The sequence below is a fragment of the Apteryx mantelli genome, chromosome 6 (genome assembly GCF_036417845.1).
Source record: "Apteryx mantelli isolate bAptMan1 chromosome 6, bAptMan1.hap1, whole genome shotgun sequence".
In the NCBI taxonomy this organism is placed as follows: Eukaryota; Metazoa; Chordata; class Aves; order Apterygiformes; family Apterygidae; genus Apteryx; species Apteryx mantelli.
Genome location: NC_089983.1, coordinates 20,028,114 through 20,048,078, shown reverse-complemented (window position 1 = coordinate 20,048,078; position 19,965 = coordinate 20,028,114). Strand labels below are relative to the sequence as shown.

The following is a 19,965-nucleotide window of genomic DNA, read 5'->3' as shown; positions in this document are numbered from 1 at the left end:
AGTGTAACATTCTTAAATGCACTAAACAACTCAGGTTTAACCCATTAGTGTACATAGACTGCTTTGGAAAGGGGATGATATTTTACTATGATGAGAAAGTTCAAAAGGATTATGACTCAGAATGAATACTCCTCAAGCAAAAAAACAAAGTATACTTTCTGTCGGCTTGTACTCCAGTCAGCCCACTTTGGCAGGGGAATCCTGGCATAGCAAACATCGTGCTGTAACATTTACAGAACATAGAGACACAAACACTTTTTTCAGCTCAGGAGTTCTCTTTGAACATATCTTGCCACCAGCCTCTTAAAATGTTGGCATTGTTCTATACAGATTCTTTGTAATTTCGAGCCAATTTGGATCAAAGGGAATTGTAATCTGTGTAGGTTTTTTTCTAAACTCTGTTCCGTCCTTCTTAATATTCTGATATAGCCCAAGTAATATACATACCAGCCTGTTTAAGATTTCACCAAATCTTTTCTTTTGACTAGATAACAAAAGGCAGGTGTTCATGTCCAGACCAAACAGTACATGTTAGCAACACTTCTTTCTGCAGACAGTTTCTCTGATTAAGAAGCGACTAAAGCACTGGCACAACACACAATTTCAGCTTTAATCGCACATGACACACCAGAAATTTCAAAGACTAAGAAAACCTGAATTTTGCAAGCATGTCAGGCTCTTCATAATACAACAGTGAACATATTACCACAGGTGCTGGAAAACTCATTACATATTTAGTTGGGTTGAAAGAAAAACATTGCCTTCAGGCACTTTGTGTGAAGACAATTCCATATTCAAAATCAGAGCTGTCTGGTAGCAGGCTTCTACACGTTTCCCACAGAAAGAAGAGGGAAAAAAAGAAAAACTAAGAAAATCATTGTAAGCTAGAACAGACGGAGGAAGCATTTTCAGGAAACATTTCATGTCCTTCAGACTATAGTACATGAATAGGTAAGGCTAAAGGCCATATCTGCAATTTCTCCCAGCTCCAAATCTATTACTGGGCTACAAAAATGTATAGAAGAGCTACAGATGAAGAATGGCAAACACCCCTACATCATCCTTAGAAAAACAGGATATATTTAGTTCATTAAGACTTGGGGGAAACCTTTCAGATGCCTGAAGAGATTGTGTCATATCACACAAAAAATATTAATGTAATTATTGTAATTGTGTATCACCTGCAATAACCCAAAGGTTACACAGCTGTTGCCTTTTTCCCTCCAACATCTCTACGTTTTCCTGAAAATTTGACTGCTATTCCTAATCAAACTGACAATACTAGCTCAGTTTTTTGGTTTAACAGAGGATACCAGCCTCATAAACAATTTCTTTTATTAAACTTACTTTAACTGTAGTTGTGTTATACTATTTGTTGTTGTCTTCTCAGATCAAGGTGAGAATCTTAGGCTAGGCTCATCGGTATTAGAGGCCTTGCCTTTATGGACACGTGAAGCGGCAAGACCAGCTTATCTTGCATTAGCTCAAAAATCTTTTGCCAAATCCCCATCATATTTATAGTAGATGACTGAGGAAAAAGAACCCCTTTACCTATTGAAAAAGAGTCCAAGAGAACCAGGCCTAAGCATGTTCTAAACTGCACAATCTGCTAGATATCAGAATGGCTTGGGATTATTAGCTATTTGCGTTGCCCGACTGTTGACATATGTCCTAAAGCTAGCTCTGCCATTTGGATAAACAGTTACAAGTCAATGCTATCCATGTACTTAGGAGCATCAGAGTCCCGGTATTTACATTACATTGTGAGCTGCATTAAACTGAATAAACAAATGACTTAGAAAATTATAAATCTTCCAAACTTCAAGAAGGAATTCCAGTCCTTAAGCCTCCACAAGCAAAAACATGAAAGAAAAGCAAGATCAAGATGAAGAATTAATTTAGCTGTCTTAAAAAGAAATGAAATCAAAATCAAGAAAAATCATTCTGATTTTTATTTTCTTTGTGACCAGAAGTATAAGCTGGTAGTTCTGACAAACAATCACTGGAAACTAGTTTTAGAAAAAAATGTACCATTTGGCTAAGACCCTCAAAAAACCCTAAAAACCCTCAGCTCCCAGCCCTATGGCTTCACAGTAAACAAAGAAGTGAAAGTCAGAACATGAACCACTCTGTTAACCCTAACCATTAGATTTAATTTTATCTTCTTATGGTAGAAGATAATAAGGATACAGTAAATCCATTCCTTTTTTCTTCTGCGAGGGTAGAAAGAAAAGAACAAACTGGAGAACAGACTTTACACACAGGCCCCAAATAGCCTGTATGTATATTGTAATTCATTGTAATAACTGTTGCACAGTGTTTCACAATTCTCTCAAAGAACAACGTTCTTAAGTTACCATTTGATGAGCCTATAAACTCCTGGAATTTAAGAGTTTGCTGGCTAATCTGAATATCAGCAAATGGTTAGTAAACCCGAATAACATACCATACAACAGCACGTGCTTTCACTGCAGCTCATCATCTTTCAGCCCACAGATACATTTTATCTCACAAATACACATAACCTTTTCAGACCAATAGTCTTCAGAAGTTTAAAATTTAACCTGTGGGATAAGCAGGCTTCAAATTAAAAAACAAACAAACAAACAAAAAAAACCTTTAGCCAAACAAAGAAGAAGCTTTTACTTCTTTACTGAACAGTACCTTACTTGCCAAGTGATTGTAATGAAGTAACTGAGGGTTTTAAAGCAGGGAAGTTTGATGCAGGCATGAATAAGAGCAGCAGAATCTTGCGCTCGTGTGGCTTTTACAGATTGTGCATCATAAATTGCTCAGTTGTGATTCCTGCCCCAATATGAGAGAGGCAGGGAACGATCACATCAGAAAGTTTTCTTCTCATTGGACTGAGGCAACGCTCTCTGACATTTATGGGACTTGGATTAAGTCACAGCTGTGGTCTGTGAGAAAGCAGGGCTGTGGGTAGCCTCCCCCTTCCAAGAGTAGTCAAGTTTTCTCCTAATATCATCACCCCAGTGTAGGTCTCCTGAAGCACATTCTTCCAGGCAGAGCTACGGATTATGATGTTACACACATCAAATATCAAATTACTATCCAGTTTAGGCATGCTTAATCCTACCTCAAACTTAAATCTTCACTGAACATTATGTGGCTTCACAAAAAATGTACCAGGAGTTTATCTATAATACTAAGTAAATAGCAGGTCTTTAGAAGCCTGAAAACCTTAATTTGCTTTTAGTTCTTAGGCACTGAGATTCTGTGATGACCTTTTTTGTAAGATTTGAGTAAAGAAACTCAGATCAAAGCCACAGAGATTCTCATGGTTTCTGCTGAAACCAGAAACTGGGCTGTGTTTGTTAATGGCTGTGTGTGTGAGCTGATGTTTACTCAGGACTGGTATCACCTTTAGTCAAAACCATGTGAATTTGGGCAGAAAGTACAAATAGCAAAATTCAGCGTTGCTTAATTTCAGTGTTGATTATGAAAAGTTTGCATAACTTTAATATTCCAGTGATACTACATTCAAACAACACTCCTTATGTGACAACAATCTCTATGTGCACTTAAAATTATTTCAATATAATTGATATAAGCTTTCTAAGACAATGAACTCTACTGTTTCATCACAACTTACCTACCGCTGCATCATTTTTCCTAATTAATTCTTAGGCCAAATGAATAGATCCTGATGTTTCTTGCCATCTTCCAAATGAAAAAAAAAATAAAAATATAGTCTTTATTCATTAAGGTAGTTAGGTAAACATAACTAGGTGCAAGTTATCTCATTACAAGAAATAAGGCCATTCATGTGGTTAAATTTAGGCTCACAAGTACTCTGCTGAACTGGAGTTTTAAATCGCCAAATATTTACATGTTCTGTTCATTACATTCAAACACATACAAAATAAATCGCCTATCTTGCACAGTGCGTGTAAAATAGAAAAAAAAAAAATCCATACCACAGGGGTTTCCTAGGAAACCAGGGCAGGCTCAAAGAAACTGAGAACAGCTGGGGCAGGGGGAAGAAGTGCTCCATATCCTCAGTTTTAAAGCCATTAGAAAGACACCACTAATAAAAATCAGAGCAATACAGTTCACAGTGGATAGCCCTGGCATTCTTCATGACAGCAAATGAGTAGCCTGAAGAGACCAAGCTACTGGCATTGCACCCTACTTTTCCTGCTGCCCACCCCCTCCCCACCAAATATCCCTAATACACAAGATTCACCTTGCTCAAGCTGTTCAGCATGAAAACCCATGCAATTTGACAAATATATTATTAGCATTATGTCTCGGTATGTATATTATAGTAGCACCCTAAAGTTTCATCTGAGATCAAGGATGCTTTGTGCTTGGCACTGAACAAACTCAAAGGAAGGTCCAGCCTTTAAAAATAACATAAAATCAAATCATGCCAAAACTACTCAATCTCAGTATCCAGGTTCAGATAAAATTTTTTAGCCCTACAGCAAAAGTTTCAACTGGAAAAATGAAAAACAGATAATGGACAATTTGTCAAACCTCTCACTCCCAATTTCGGAAGTAGACTCCTGGCACTCTGCCAGTCATTAATATAATTTTAATGTCCAGTGCTATCAGAGCAGCCATACTGCTTTGCTGGCTTTTCCTTCCCCACATGGCTTCATTTTCCATGTTCTGCTTTGCCTGTCGCCGAGCTTGATGTCTCTTACATCAGGTTCTTTACTTCCTTTCTTTCTTTGTTGCCAATGCATGTTCCAGTATTTTGCTATTCTTGCCAAAATAAGCATTTAAACATCTGGAAATCATCCTCCATCACCTTCACCAGTGAGATGCATTTGTCCTGCAATGGAGTTCCCATACAGTGGGAATGTCTGATGTCTTGAGACACCACACTAACTTTTATTAAAAAAAAAAAAAAAAAAAAAAAAAGGCAGCAGCTTTCCAAATATCCAAATACTCCCTGGCTATGTAATATTTAAGTCTTCTGACTGAGAGTTCAGGGGCTTCCCTCCAAATTAAAAGCATATTTCATTCCACTAATCTAAAATTTAACATGCAACAAGGTACAAACACTACTGAATTTCTATTAAAAAATTAATCATTTATACTGGTAGCTTGAGAGCCCAATATAAAGGGCATTCCCAATTTGAATGAGTACTAAATTAAAGATATTTAAAATAAATATGGAGCATTACATTCAGACTTTTTTTTTTCTAGTACATGTAATTTGAAATTAAAATACATTAGCTATTTATTACACTAAGATTTCTTGAAAACAAAGCCTTTAGTGGTCAAAATCACATTTCAGATGCAAAACTGGGAGTCTATGATCTGCCAATAACAATCACATAAAAGTACTATGATTCGAATACCTAGTCTACAAAAGTCTCAACCACATCTCCAGAAGTCGTTCCCATGTACATCCCCCTTCACTACTCAGATAATTCAAGCTGTGTTTTTAAAGGATCATTTTATAAAACACAAGATAGCTAACAAATCAGATGCCATGTGTCATGAGATGCACATAATGCTCCAATTCCAACTTGTAAGCCTCACCTCAAAAACATTATTTTAATATCTCACATTCCTAAAGAAACACTGCCAAGACTGATATGTAGCATGTGAAAAGCTAGCTATATCAGTTTGATCTGGCTGCTCTTCTATGTTCATTTTGAGTAAGAGTTAAAGAAAAAATATACTTTCAACTTTTGGAGTTCTTTAACTGCATCATCAAGTTAAGAGGCTGCTTAGAGCCTTCTCTTTAGGAATCCAATAGATTTTCAATGTATGTATTAATTTTGTTTTTTAATATCAGAAGTCTCCCCTTCAATGGAAAATGAATAAAGAGAAAAAAAGATACTACTTGTTGCCTGTGCCAGTGAAGGAGTGGAAAATGCAAACTATTTCCACTCCTTTTTGCAGAACCTGATAGCACAATAGGGCAATACTGTCTCAGTCACAGAGAGCCAAGGTCTCCTCAAAAGGTATCAGCTCCACCTCATACCCAAAACATCTCTGGGAAGTGCTTGTCTGTCTTGCTTCCTTTCAATTTTCTTTCTTGGATCTTTGGACACACTGAGGGTTATTTAGTCTGGCAGGTGTACACATGGCAAAAACCTTGAATAAAAAAATACAGTCATCTGAATATCTCCCCTATTCCAGCTGGCTGTGTCCCCTAAATTACCATGTATCATTTGGGCTGACAGGCTCTTAATCATTCAAGGATGAACAAAAGCCTCTTTTCCTATTCCACATCCTTTCCTCCTAATTTGGGTCACAAAAAATACATTTTTCTCTACTCGATCCTACTATGCGATAAAGAGACTAGCACTCTTAGTTTTACTCTCCTCTGATCGCACAGCATAATACAATCTCACATTTTCCTTGTTTTTACCCTCAAAGGCTATCTCTTCCTACACCTTTCATATACTTAACACTTAGGGTGGCAGGGCTACTGAATGACTCTAGATAACTTTTTTAAGATAACTCTCTTCTTTGTATTTCTTCCCCATATTTTTTGCACAAAGGGCAAATATTTCATTCCTCAATATCTTCTATAAATTTCATTAACATCCTGTTTCTTTCCTGTTCTAGATGATTATAGAAGACCACCTGTGAAACCATGAGATATCATGCACAATAGAGATATATTACTGATAATCATGTACCTTTAAGTAATTTCCCTCCCCCTCACTCACAACAGTAACATTCAATCCAACACTAACTTTGAGTCTAAGATTTCATGAGACAGTGGACCAAATGCTTTCCTAGCAGTCAAATACTTTTACATCAACACAGCATAAAGCCATCAAGCAACAGTCTTTTAAAACTATCTGAGAAAAGCAAGAAAATCTTTAATGTCTTTCCTCCACAACAACAGCAGTGTAAATTATGATTCTATAGTACACACCATGAATGAGGCTAAAGTCCTCCCTTAGGGGGCATAGAGGGTCTATAGTACAGTCTATGAATTTGACCTCTAAAATACCTTGGAAAGATCTGTTCACATCTCCAAAGACTTTAAATCTAACAGATTTTCAAATATGCTGATGAATAAATGAAGAATTTTCCAAAACTATAAGAAATTACCTTTGCTAGTACAGACTAAATGGGAAAGCCCAAGAAAAGAGAAAGTCTATATTCTATTAAAAAAGGCATACCCTTGCCAATTCCATTACTTGTTAATAATTCATAATTCAGGGTAGCCTCATTCTCTTAAAATAGCACTGACTCTTAAGATAGCTAAATTGTATTTATGCCTAATAATCTTAATCATATACCCCTGTCCACAAAAAGTTCCTCTAGCCTGTAAGATTTCAAATAATTATCTCAGCAATGTGCCACAGGATACTGTTACCCAGCCACTGAACATGTGACCTGCAGCATGTGGGAAACTTAAGGCACTGTAGCTGAAGGAAAGAACTACTTTAAGATAGGCAGAAAATTATACCAAAATAATTATCATAGGATAGTGATCATTATGTCATTACATTGCGTTTTCTTTACGTCAAAAGATTTGGTAGAAACCTGTAAATAAAGTGTTTGTGAAAAGCTGAATGGAAATGGGCAACCAAGTAAGAACAGCTTCTGTCTATTTCTTCTGCTTTAATTTTTACTCATCTATTTTTTCTTGGCCTGTTGGGATATTTAATAAGACAGGAGACATGAGAACTCAGATTGGAAAGTGAATTAAAAAAAAAAAATCAATCAAGGTATTCTATGATCTCTTGGTAGAGAGAGGATTTTTTTAAGCAAAACTCTCAAAATAAGCCTCTGAAGTTACCTGCAACACTATGACTACCCAGGGAAATGTGATAGAAGTTCTTCTAAAATAAGGAACAGTTTCTTCATGTCTTTTTTAGCCTGTATTTTCATTATCATTTTAGACTGCAATTTTAATCTTGGAGCAACTGGGCCAGGACACAGACTCATGATGATACTTTTGATCTCCCTTAGTCTCTTCCTACATTACATCATTATGCCTTTATTCTTTCACTTCAGATCTTCAGCCTGCTGAAGGCTCTGGCAAGCATTTTATGACCCAAGAGTATATGGAGAAGACATGGTACGGACTTTTTAAATCAGACATCTACTGCACAGCAGGGAACAGGTCTCAGAGACAGTTTACTCTTCTGTTCCTACTCTAAATGAATTTATGTCCAAAACTCTGAATTCCAGCCAGCAGTACCAGAGTCACTGCTTTTGCTTCTATTCAGCCACATTATCCAGAGAACAGAGGCCCAGAGATTAAAATGAATTCTTTAGCCCCCACATGCTACTGTTACTAGTCCAAAGCTATAAATGAAAACCAATGAAGACACAAAACACTGTGGAAGTCTTTCAGTATAAGAACACCTCTGTTAGATCAGTTTCCTACCTGTATTATTTTACCTGAAGCTGCAGAATAATACACATTCTCCAAAATATCTCCAATAAAGCTTCAATTGGCAGCAGCACGGCCAAAGAACAAGCTTAGAGAAGCTCTCCAAAGACAAGACCTATCTTCACCAGCTAATAAAAACAAAATCAAAAGATCTGCATAAAGAGAGGGTTCCTGCACGAGGGATCATCACACCACTGGCCCCCTGACAATCACTCTGAGTCTCCATGCTTATATAGCACATGACCTTTCAGCAGTAAGAGCAGGTGGGATAATGGAATAATGAACTTAACTCTTACTACAAGAATAAAAGACAGCGTAGCAGGCTATGGAAATTTTATATTGCTTAGTAAGAAAAGATAATTATATGCAAGAGTTTGGATATTTTATCTTAATTACCACAGTAACAATGGTTTATTGGCATCCAAAGCTTCTTGTACTTTATTATTTTCATAACCATAAATCAACCTACTATTGAAACAAGTATATGAAACAAGTATTCCTTATTAACAAATTCAATGACAGCCAAGCTCTCCCCACATCTGACACTGCATGTCAGAGTTTTCACTGAGGCTGAGTGCGCTACGTGGACCTTCCAGCGGAAGGGAATCTCACACAGAATGAAGTCTGAGGCGCCTTTCAGGATTTTAGAGGAAGTTCACATGCCTGGACTCACACTTAATCAAATTATAAAAGCTGAAAATAGAATTCAGTGGTAGGTCATAATGGATGAATATATAATTAATATGAGATCTTTAAGTGCACAAAATTACTATCATTTTTTCTAGGAACAAAAGAATAACAACTCCAGTTCCCAATCAGTGATACTAGAGCATTAAAGAAAGCCACAGTTAGAATATTCTGTATTAATATTTTCCAGTTAGAATAAGCCCCTAATATAGACACAGAATAAATTCAGAATCATCAACAGTTTTCTTGGTCTATTGTAAGGGTTTTCTATGTCATCGTGACATCAAAATTCCATATCACTGCACAAACTTAGGGGGAATTGTATTTCCCATTGTAAGTAACTATTTTCCCTCCTATCACATATACTAAAACTTTAAATATTCACTTGAAAATTATTCAAAATTAAAATATGCAATTTCATCATGAAAATAGTTTGGAAACAAGAGAGTCTAAGTGCCCTTGCTTACAAACCATAATAATGAAGTCCAAACATTTTGGCTTTTTAAATTGTTAACTTGGAAAACATCCAAAACCTACTGAACTGTCGATGAAAATGTTACAGCCTTGTCAGTTACACAACACACCAGGTATACAATATGCTTCCTCTTGCCAGCTCCAACAAATTTCTTACCTGAAATGGTATAAATGCAACATATGTGTTGCAGTAGGCAATTTCAAGTAATATTGGGCAACTTAGAAACAAAATTGCCTGTCACTTTCTCTTTGAAATTAATCTGCTAAGCCAGTCCAGCCTGATTCGTGCCCGTGTGGCTCACCTGCCGATGAGGGTCTACCAGGCACAGTCTGGCCCAGCATCCGCATTGTGGACACCCAAACACGCATTCCAATACCCCATTCTGCAGAGTTCCTGCGACTCCTGCAGGGTGAAGATGACACCCTCATATTGTGCCTTAGCACAACACCCCATGTTCTGCACAACCCATTAAGGCACACTTTAACTCAGTTCATAAGCCCATCCCAACTCAGACTCTTTTTAAGCAATACGAATGCTTTCAACATAAACCACAGCTGCAGAGCCTGCAACATGGACAGAAAATACATGGGTCACAACATCTACTGTGGTTTTTTTTAGTGTTCCCGAGGCCACACTTCAACAAGATGTCTATGGCCATAGCTACTGGAACTTTGCTGCAACCTTTAATCCTTCAAAAGTAGTCAGGAGACTCTCATTGGCTTAAAATTGCTTAACACTACAACTCAGTTAAGAAGTGGATAATAACAAATGACATGGACTGATAAGGCAGAGCCATGATCAGAAAACAGAGGAATTCATGATTTGGTGAAATTATTTAATGAATTAAGGAAAGTATTTCCTTTGCTGGATTAATTATGGCAAAAAAAGGTAGGTTTACAGCTAAAGTCGTCATCAAGAAGGTGTCCTTGAATCACCTCTGATTATAGTCAAGGTTGTGTTACTTCCTATAGATGGTATCACTGTTTTATCCTTTTTGGTAGCACAGCAACAGAACTAACTCTTTTAATTTCTCTCTGAATTTAAATCTGGGGTGACCCTCTCAAGTATAAGAGATTATAAAATTGTATCCATGTCTTTAAAACATAATATATGATAAAAATTGTGGAAACAAGATGTGATTTGTATACACATAATGTACTTACTACACCAAACGTAGTCAGTAAGCATGTCATCTCTAAAGTACCTCTCATCCTCAAAATGTTATGTGACATATATGCAATTTTACTGCAACTTGAAAGCACCTGATTTCTTAAATAACTGAAGAATAAATAAGGTATGATATTACTAAAAAAAAAACCAGTTTTCCTCATACCCTTCTTATTATATATTGAATTAATGCATCACACATTCCAAACAAGTTACACCTGACCTTCTGCACAAGACATTCTAGTCAGGGCTTTAAGACCTGCAGTTTAACAACGTGGTTCTGTTGCCATTTGAGGTATCACTCAGAGTGCAACAATCTTTCCTAGTGTTCTGAAGTTTCAAACTCCAAGAAGCCTTTGTTAAAAACTGAAATTCCAAGTTAATTTGATTAATTTATTCATTTTACACTGAAAAATACTTATTTTTACCTCATGCATTAGATTAAGAATAGGGTCTTTTGTCTATAGAATAAGGTATTAAAGTGCAAATACATTCTCTCTTCCCTGATCTAACTGAGCATCTATTCAATCAGCACTATCTGATTTATTCTTTCTAATCAATTGTTTCTCAGAAGTTCTTCTATCATCAGGACCTTACACACAAAAATGAGCAAGGCTACAAAGACATACAAGGGGGAAACAATCAGTGTACATATAAGGATAGATCACATGTCTCCAGCTGGAATTTCCACTATTTTTTGTTATTACTTTATTATATTTTGGCACTGAGATCATTGCCTTTCACTGTATACTGAAAAATAGTTGCACACAGGCCATGAACATCTGCTCAGTTCTTTTAAAGGATCATAATGTTGGATGAAGATCTGCCCTCAAAGTCACTGGTTCCCTACACATACACAAAAGAATCCTGCATTTCTTTTCTCACAAAACTGATTAGTCTGGTGAGTTGATCAGTTATAATTCTAATCACAGACAAATCATATAACTTCCTGTGACTCACTTAACCCAGACAGGAATCTGGTTAGACAGCAGATGATGTTTCTAAGCAGGGTTTTCACAGGTAAATTTACAATAAACTCAGAGGTTTGGCAGAGATTTATTTTTTTCTGAACAATTCTAAAAAGTTAACAAAGTTAAAAAAGTTAACATAAATTGAAAAAGGCTTAGTTTTATGTTAATAAACATTATTATTAAACAGGACTGATCTTGTAGTGTTTTACACAAACAAATCCTCCCCAAAAGAATAAAATATTAACATATTGAAATAAATCACAAAGTTAGATTTCACCAAGAAATGGACTGGGAGAATGCCAAAATATGAATGAGAGTGAGACTGAGAGGAGATTAAGAGGATGAAACGATCATTTAGTTTCTATGGCAATAATCTATACTTGTAAACATTGTGGCAAAAATTCCTGCACTAACAACCAAAGCACACAATTATTCTTCAAGCACAAAGTATCTACTAAAAAAAAAAAAAAAATCAAGTCGATGTGTACAGCTTCTGTGAACCTCAATTATGGACTCCATAGTTTTCAGCTAGAGCCTGCTCAGAGTAGAAAGAAATCTTCTTGAGGACTCTTCTTGTGGAAATTTCTGTGTAGAATCTCCTTCCCACATTTTTACAAGCTGGGGAGCCAACCACAAATATTTAAAAATCATGAGTCAGTCCCCAAAGAACGGCAACATTTTTTTTAAATGAGGGATTCTCATTTTCTGATTTTTTTAGAGCCATGGTCGCTTCGATTTTCAAGTCCTTTGGAATGATTAAACCCACAAGCATAAATACCTATACACACACACACACACACATTCAACTCTAAGCAAGCAGAGGTACGCATGTAAGCAAATGATCTTGGGATCTGGAACTTTGGGGGAAAACAAAAATTAATATTATGAGATCCTTGCTAAAATTGTGAGAGCTGGAAATGCTGAGGTTTTTTTCCCTGTCACATCAATCTCCTCAGAAGCTTTAAAGACTCTCTATAAGATTGGAAGAAAGGGAAAAAAAAAAAAAGAGAAAAACTAAAGGAGCATCTGGTGTGAATGCTCAAGAATTATCCTTCTTCCTCATAGCTACACCAAACTTTTCCTTGCCATTGTGTTCCCAGCACCTATCATGGAGAGGAGACTCTGCAGCTATCAACCTTTTTCCTCCCTAATGTCCCTAGTATCAATGAGGGGATAATGGACATATTTACTAGCCACAATCTCTACCAGCTCAGTTGTTTCTGTCTCCATTAAGGCCAGACCGTTTTCCTCTCTCCTTTGTATGTTTTCCAGACAAAGTGGAAGACCTCCAGAACTCAAAGAAAAGGACAGAGATGATCATGAATTCAGATGGTGTGACCCTTATTTATTATTGCTTAGTCACCCAGTGGAACAAGGGAAATTAGTCCAGCTATTTTTAAACCAACACCAGGTCTCTCATTGGTCTCAGCTGAAGTAGGGCTAATATTAAAAGAGTGGGATGGAGATGCATAAATTACTATGAAATATGCTGACAAGAGCATGTTGCAAAAACTGATGAGAGCCTAATGGCAAATATAGGATTGCAGTGAGAAACGTAGGAAATCATGGCAATAGATCATCACTGCCACACTTGGATGGAGTTCTCAGCAGACAAATCCTCCACAGGGAGACAATTCCCACAGCTCTGATCCAAGTGGATCAAGGGAGAGATCTTTCACTGAGTTCCTCAGAAGGTGTTCGAGTTTTTTTTAAAATAACTTTTTGAAGAAAGCAATCACATTTACATGGATGGGAAAGCAACTGCCTAGAAGCATGCACCAGTTCTGCTAGTAACTTCCTCTATACTGATTCCTAAGGGAAGAGGAAAGATGATACTGTGAGTGGAAACTCCTACACCAAGTGTTCAGGGCCTCCAAGTACTCAGTGCTTATGCAGCGCATGACTGCAGCTATCCTGTGGGCATCTTTTGGCCCTATTGCTCTTCTGAACCAGTTGGACCTCTACGAAGAACTGAATGTAAAACTAGGATCTTTCATTCTTTCTAGGCATTTGAAGTGCTCACTTTATTCCTAAATGACATTTAAAGGGACACACTTAAAACATGTAGGTTCAAAATGACCTACAGTTATTTTGCTGTGCTGTGTTTGAAAGCATCTACTTTTCACATTTTTGTGTGCATTTTAAGCATGTGTACTATACAGAACTACCGGCCAAGCATTCTTGAGAAAAACAGATCAATCTGCAATGGTTCCAAGAGAAAAAAATGAATATAGAAAATAGCAATAGTTAAAAGGGACTCAACACAGTAATGATAAGTGCCAAAAACAATTGTTAAGGAGTATGTTTGGTTTGAAGAAGCATTGGAGTTCTTGTATTAAACATTTCTGAAAATCATTTTACCTGCTTAATTATTTTCAATTTACCTATCAATACACAACCTGGCATAGATCTCATACTCATTGTGGTGATAAATTCTATAAGACACATTTGCAAAAGCTATTTCTTTCTTTCACTGTGGTTTCTGAGAACTAATATTTACTTCTCACTTTTTCAGTGTTGGCATGAAAAATGATGGGTAAAAGTGTTTTACATATTTTCTGAAAATCTGATGATCTTTCTAATTTAAGCTTTCTAAAGTGCCTTCCTTCCTTCTCCAGAGATCTCTGAAATTTGTTTACTATGGCATCTACACTCAAATAGCATATCTGACCAACTAAAGGGAAAAAAGTGCAAAAGCTGCAAAGTGTATAAAATTACCCACAGTACAGTACAACATACACTAATCTTAGACCTCTGCACAAGTTAGTACTAAACTCAAGGCAAAACTAAGGGGAAAAAAAAAAACCCAAAATACAACAAAAAAACATTCTGCAACCTTTGTGGGCCTGAATCAGGAACTAAATCAGAACTGAAAGAACCTTGTTTATACAGTTAAACCCGGTCTATGTGCAAGATATATTCCCTTCATCCTCATTGTGCACCTTCCCTCGCAACACTCCAATAGTTTTGGGGTTTGTTTTTTTTGTTTTGGGGTTGTTGTTTTTTTTTTAAATATGGAACATGGGAAAAGCAGCTCCCATGTATGGTAGACAAAAGCTACTACATTCTCAAACAGAAAAATCAATAAATGAAATAAGTGCAAACATATATCATTAATTTCTTACAGCATATTTTACTCTCTGGCAGATCATGTACCTCTCACAGTTTCCCCAGCCATCAGTGTATGGGAAGTACATCCCAGAAGGTGGTGTTACTGGCTCATCCCATAATTTCCATAATAGCAACAAACTAATAAATGACACGTAATAACTTAACCCCACAGAAATCTGTTTTTTTTAACAGCAAGAAAGCCATCTTCTTTTACTAAATGGATACTGAAAAAGGAAGTCAATACTTTCACAAGTGTTTTCTTTGATTGTATACATATCTGAAAAATATGTCTCTTCTATGGAAAGAGAGGGAGTTACACTTCCAAGATTATATCAAGTGGCCCCTCTGTGGGACTTCTTAAACAGCTGTGCACAGTCAGGATAATCTCATTTTTATTTGTATCTGTATTATCAGAACTATTGCACCACCTTATTCATCAGGATTTCAATCCTCCTCAGTTGTGCAATGCAGCATATTACAAGAGAAGTTCAGTTATAAGAAAAATAAAACTCCTGAAAATATACAATAAAATAATTGCAAACTGTATTATATCTTAATTTACTAGTCCCTTTGGCTTCTTTTCCAAATAATGTCTAACAATGTTTCACGAGAAGCCCCCAAAAATATGTTTAGGAGTGCAATAGCTACAGAATATCCTACAACCAGTCTTTTCACATTTCAGGAAACCAAAATATAGCAGGACATATAGATTGAAGAAAGAGTACAGCCACTACCAAATTCCCTTGACTATCAATCTCTCTTACAGGGATTGAAATGCTATTAAATAAAAAGGGATATAAAATGCCTAAGAAAGTTCGTGTTACACAAGTCAGGTACTCAGCTGGCCAGTCTTCCTGCCTTCAGACAGCTTGCTAAATCACTACTCAGAAGTGGTTTAGAAGAAGTCAGAAGGGTGGGAAAGTACCAAGCAAGAGAGCCTGTATTCCATCAAACTCTGTCCCTGGAGATTAAACAGCAAGAGCGAGAGAGTGGGAAGGAGAGGGAGAAGGAAAGAAAGGAGGAGGAAAAGGAAAACAAAAGAAAATGAAAAAGGAAAATAACATTTTTGTATTTCTCTAAAACAAAGAATGTAATAAACCAGATGTAGTTCAGTGCAAAAAGACTCCACCCTGCAAGGCTTCTGTGTTTACTTCTCTCAGCTCAGATTGTTCAGGCTCGTCTCCAACCCCAGAGCCTGCATTTAGTCTCATCTGAAGCGTTTTCTTTTGTTGCAAACTTTTCTGTCTCCACAGCCCCACATGTTGTTAATGCCAGGCAGCAGGGTTTATTCCTAAGAGCCCCACAGCAGCATTTTGCATTTAACTGTTCTTCCCCTGTTCTGTGTTCGCAGAACAGTGCACAGAGACACTTGGGAGCCCTGCAAAACTCCAGCTTTAAAAACCTCCCTGTGACTTCTGATTATATCCCCAAAGTGCGAACCTTGCAGCCCCCTTCTCAACATACAAAACCAAAAATCTTGTAACTCTTATATCTCAAAGGTTTTCCATTCCACTTATTATCCAAATCACGCAATAAGCACACTGCATACCAAGAGAAAGAAAAGAGAAACTCACCACCATCGTATTCTTCCTCTTCTTGTGCTTTTATGGTTACAAATAGCCCTAATAAAGCAGCAAGGATGAAAAAAGTTCTCGTTTGTACCAAGACTGCCATCATGCCTAGATATTAGACATGTATCCTCCCAGGCAGTGAAAAGTGCAAAAACATAAGGTTATTTTAGCAGCATGAAGCCAGCTGGGGAATCTTTTTGCCTTTCAGCATCAGTTCCAGGACAAAGTCTGCAAGCCCTTTTTTTCAGCACCAGCTCCAGCACAGTCTGCAAACTCTCTTTTCAGGGGATGCAGCTTTAAATAGGAAGAATGCTGCCTCCACTTCTCTTCCTGCCCCTTTTCAGCTTGTTCAGGCTCATAATCATCCACTCCCTGCCAAGCAACAGTCTGATTGATGGTAAACAACCGAATCAGAGCTAGCTTCACTCTTCCTCGAACTTTTCTCTTTACAAATACACTTTCAGGATATTTTGCTGCTGCTGAGCAGTACATATGCTGTGTCAGAACAAGTTATTAGGAGAACAAAACATAATTCAGTAAGAAGCCATCTGGAGGAGAAAGTTCTGCTTTTAAACCCCCTCTCCCCCCCCCTTCCCCCCAAACACACACACACTTCCTGGGAACGAGGATATAGCCCCATTTGGAGCTGATTCACTCTTTAGGAACTTGATCCCTTCCAGCTTGCTGAGAGGAGGATTTCCTCTTCTCTCTTGATAACTGCCCCCTGCCCTGCTGTAACTGTTTTATCAAACATGACTCTAATCCCTTGAGAGGGGCAACAGAGGTACCAGTGCAGCTTGCTGTCAGGATCTGGTACATCACCTCCTCCTTCCCCCCAAAAGGAGTCTGCATCATCTTTCCCCAAATGTTATTGTGATATACATTTACGGTCCTACCCACTAGGATGACTGGCAAATCTCTGGAAGATGATCTATATTTTTTACATCATAATGACAGTCCGAAATATCCAGTTATCTTCTTTTCTCCTAGTTTGCCTCTGTTCCCTAACAATTGGCAATCTACCTAACCCCCAAACTAGTATTTAGCCCTTAGCAATATACTTTAATTAACATTCTAGCCTAGCCACTAGTTAAGACTCTCTTCCGTGTACCACTTGCACCTGGGAGTAGAATGATACTTTTTTTTCTTCCTGGAGTTTTTATGGTCTATGAAAAATAAGCTCAGTCAGTAATCGCCTCACTTCCTAAGAATGGGATCACCTATACCTGCTGCATGGAAACACAGATCCAGCTAATATCATCTGCTGGAAGCTTTTCTGTCCCTAACAGCCATTTCAGAATCCTGAAGCCTGTGAAGTTTTCTTCTACCTTGGCAGAAGAACAGCATGCCAGAAGAGGAAAAGTAAGCCCAGGAAAAGACATGGTGTAGCACTGCAATTCTACATACAAACCTCCTCTACTATAAAGACCAGGGATTAACCTAAGAATGCAGCTGAAAACAAAATCAAAAAGACAAATTCTGTTCCCTGCTCTCCTGCATCAAGCAGTCTTGCCACAGCAGTCTTGAAACCCTTATGGAGTTTCACTGCAGAAACAGGATCCTTCAGTCCCTATGGATGAAGAAAAGTAACCATAAGAAAGGATGGAAAATTATTATTACAGATGTGCAAGCCATTGTAATTTTATTTTGAAATGCAGCCATAAGTATTGGCGAGTACTAGCTGAAAAACTCTGAAATGGGGGAAAAAAAGTTACCATTTGTTAATGTTTAGTCATAGGTAAAATGTTTTTGACCTGTTTTGACAGGTTCATGAGCACTTGCACTTGTTTGCTGATCTCAAGAGTGATATATCTTAGATGTCATACTTCAGCAGAACCCAAAAAATCTCCCTTGAAAAGTTGATGTTACGTGATGCTGGCTAGAAACATCAGCTGCTTTAGATATATCTAGTTTAGAATGAGATCTGAACTTTGTCATTTACATTGTTCAATACATGCATTACTAAGAGACAGCAGCCAAAAAGAAAATTTACAGTCATAATCCAGTACGTTGCCATTGCTAAATCATCACATGAAAATTACACAATGCAAAATCATCACATATATTACCAAAGGAATATATCACATTTTTAAAATCATACTATACAAAATTTCCCACAGATGGATGGTCAGTCCCATTGCAGGTAACCTGCCACCCATATGATTAAGAACAAGAATATTAATGTTATTAACACTAGGCTGAATATACGGCTAGGCTTTTGAATAACCCCTGTGCTCATGAATGAAAAAAACATTATGTCAGTAGCAATAGTTCAGAAACACTTACCTGTCTAACTGTAGAAGGTTTATGTAAAAATTCTTGTAATAATGCTGGCAACTGCTCAAAGAACTCACTGCTGAAAACCCTGGACACAACCTGAGGAAAGCTATGATAAAAACACAGGGAATTTGGACTGTACCGCAGAATCATAGAAAATGGCTACACAGAGGTAAAACCTTTGGTAATTTTGTCTTTGAAATTAGATAAAGAGCGCTCACACTTGTTTCCCCAAGTATTAAATCTGCAATGGAACAGGATGGAATTACAGTGATATTTCCTCCCCAACAGTTCATTGAGGAAAAAAATCAGAATGACACCTTTTGCCATTTTCAGTGGAACTTTCTTCTGAGGAGTCAGAGAGATTTTCAAAGGCGCCTTCAGCCATTTCAAGTCTAACCTTTACTTTGAAGATATTTCTACAGCAATATCTGGAAGTTGCCCTTCAAGTCTATTTGTGCCTTGAGCTCACTGCCAAGTTACACCACATAACTCAGAAAGATGAACCACAGAGAAAAGGATGCAAATTGCTTAGCAAAACAATCCCTTTAAGCCTCCTTATAAGCAGTTGCTTTCACCTTGGATGTACATTTAAATAGGTTTTCAATGTTATTACAAACATTGCAACTCTAGTCATTAAGTCTATTACTTTTCATTTAAACAAATTAAATTCTAGGCCTAAGCTATTTGATGGCATCACATTGGAGAGACATTCTTTAATCAGTATGATTGTAAACAGACTCAGACTAAGCAATTAAGAGTGGGCAGATAAATAATTCCAAGTATGTTCAGTGTCACCTCCTGCCATTCCTGCCTTCTTCTCTCAATAGGAGAGAAACTGACCTGCCATAAAATAACACTGTATATTTACGTAGCAACTTCTCTTCAACTATTTTTTACTTTTTCCATAGTTTTTAGGATTTTGTAAGAACAGAGGAATGTGGAATTTAGCAAACTAGCCTAAGGTCATACATTCAGTAAAGTAAAGCCAGATACAAACTTTTCGGAGCTCATTTCTCTTCTGTGCCAAGGAAAACTTGATACAAGGGCCCTGATTCTTGGAGCCTGTTCCATTCCTATACACCCTAAATCTATCCATTGTAACACATTAAGCTTAAAGTATTTAACAAACCCAAATTTAGTAGACAGCCATGGCAGGAGTGGTAGCACTGAGTACTTTCATCCTTCTCTTCCATCTCTGCAGAGCAATAGAGGTAAATATGCAAGACGCAAAACCAATTTCTTTCACCAGCAGGAGATTCTTTCTAATAGAGACAGTGTCTGCCAGCATACTGTGGCCAATTTCTGACCCCAAAGGACATGAAAAAGAGATACAGAATTGTTAAAGATCACTTTCTAATG

The 19,965-nt window shown here is 37.3% G+C and overlaps 1 protein-coding gene across 1 annotated transcript in view; it reads right to left on the bottom strand.

Moving 5' to 3' along the window:
* The window catches only part of COL5A2 (collagen type V alpha 2 chain), a 115,845-nt gene extending 99,241 nt beyond the window's left edge, over nt 1–16,604 (bottom strand). The window contains exon 1 of the mRNA XM_013960576.2: nt 16,330–16,604. Coding sequence (XP_013816030.1) covers nt 16,330–16,432 — 103 coding nt within the window. The 5' untranslated portion in view covers nt 16,433–16,604. The remainder of the gene's footprint in view (nt 1–16,329) is intronic.
* Between the last annotated feature and the right edge of the window lie 3,361 nt (nt 16,605–19,965).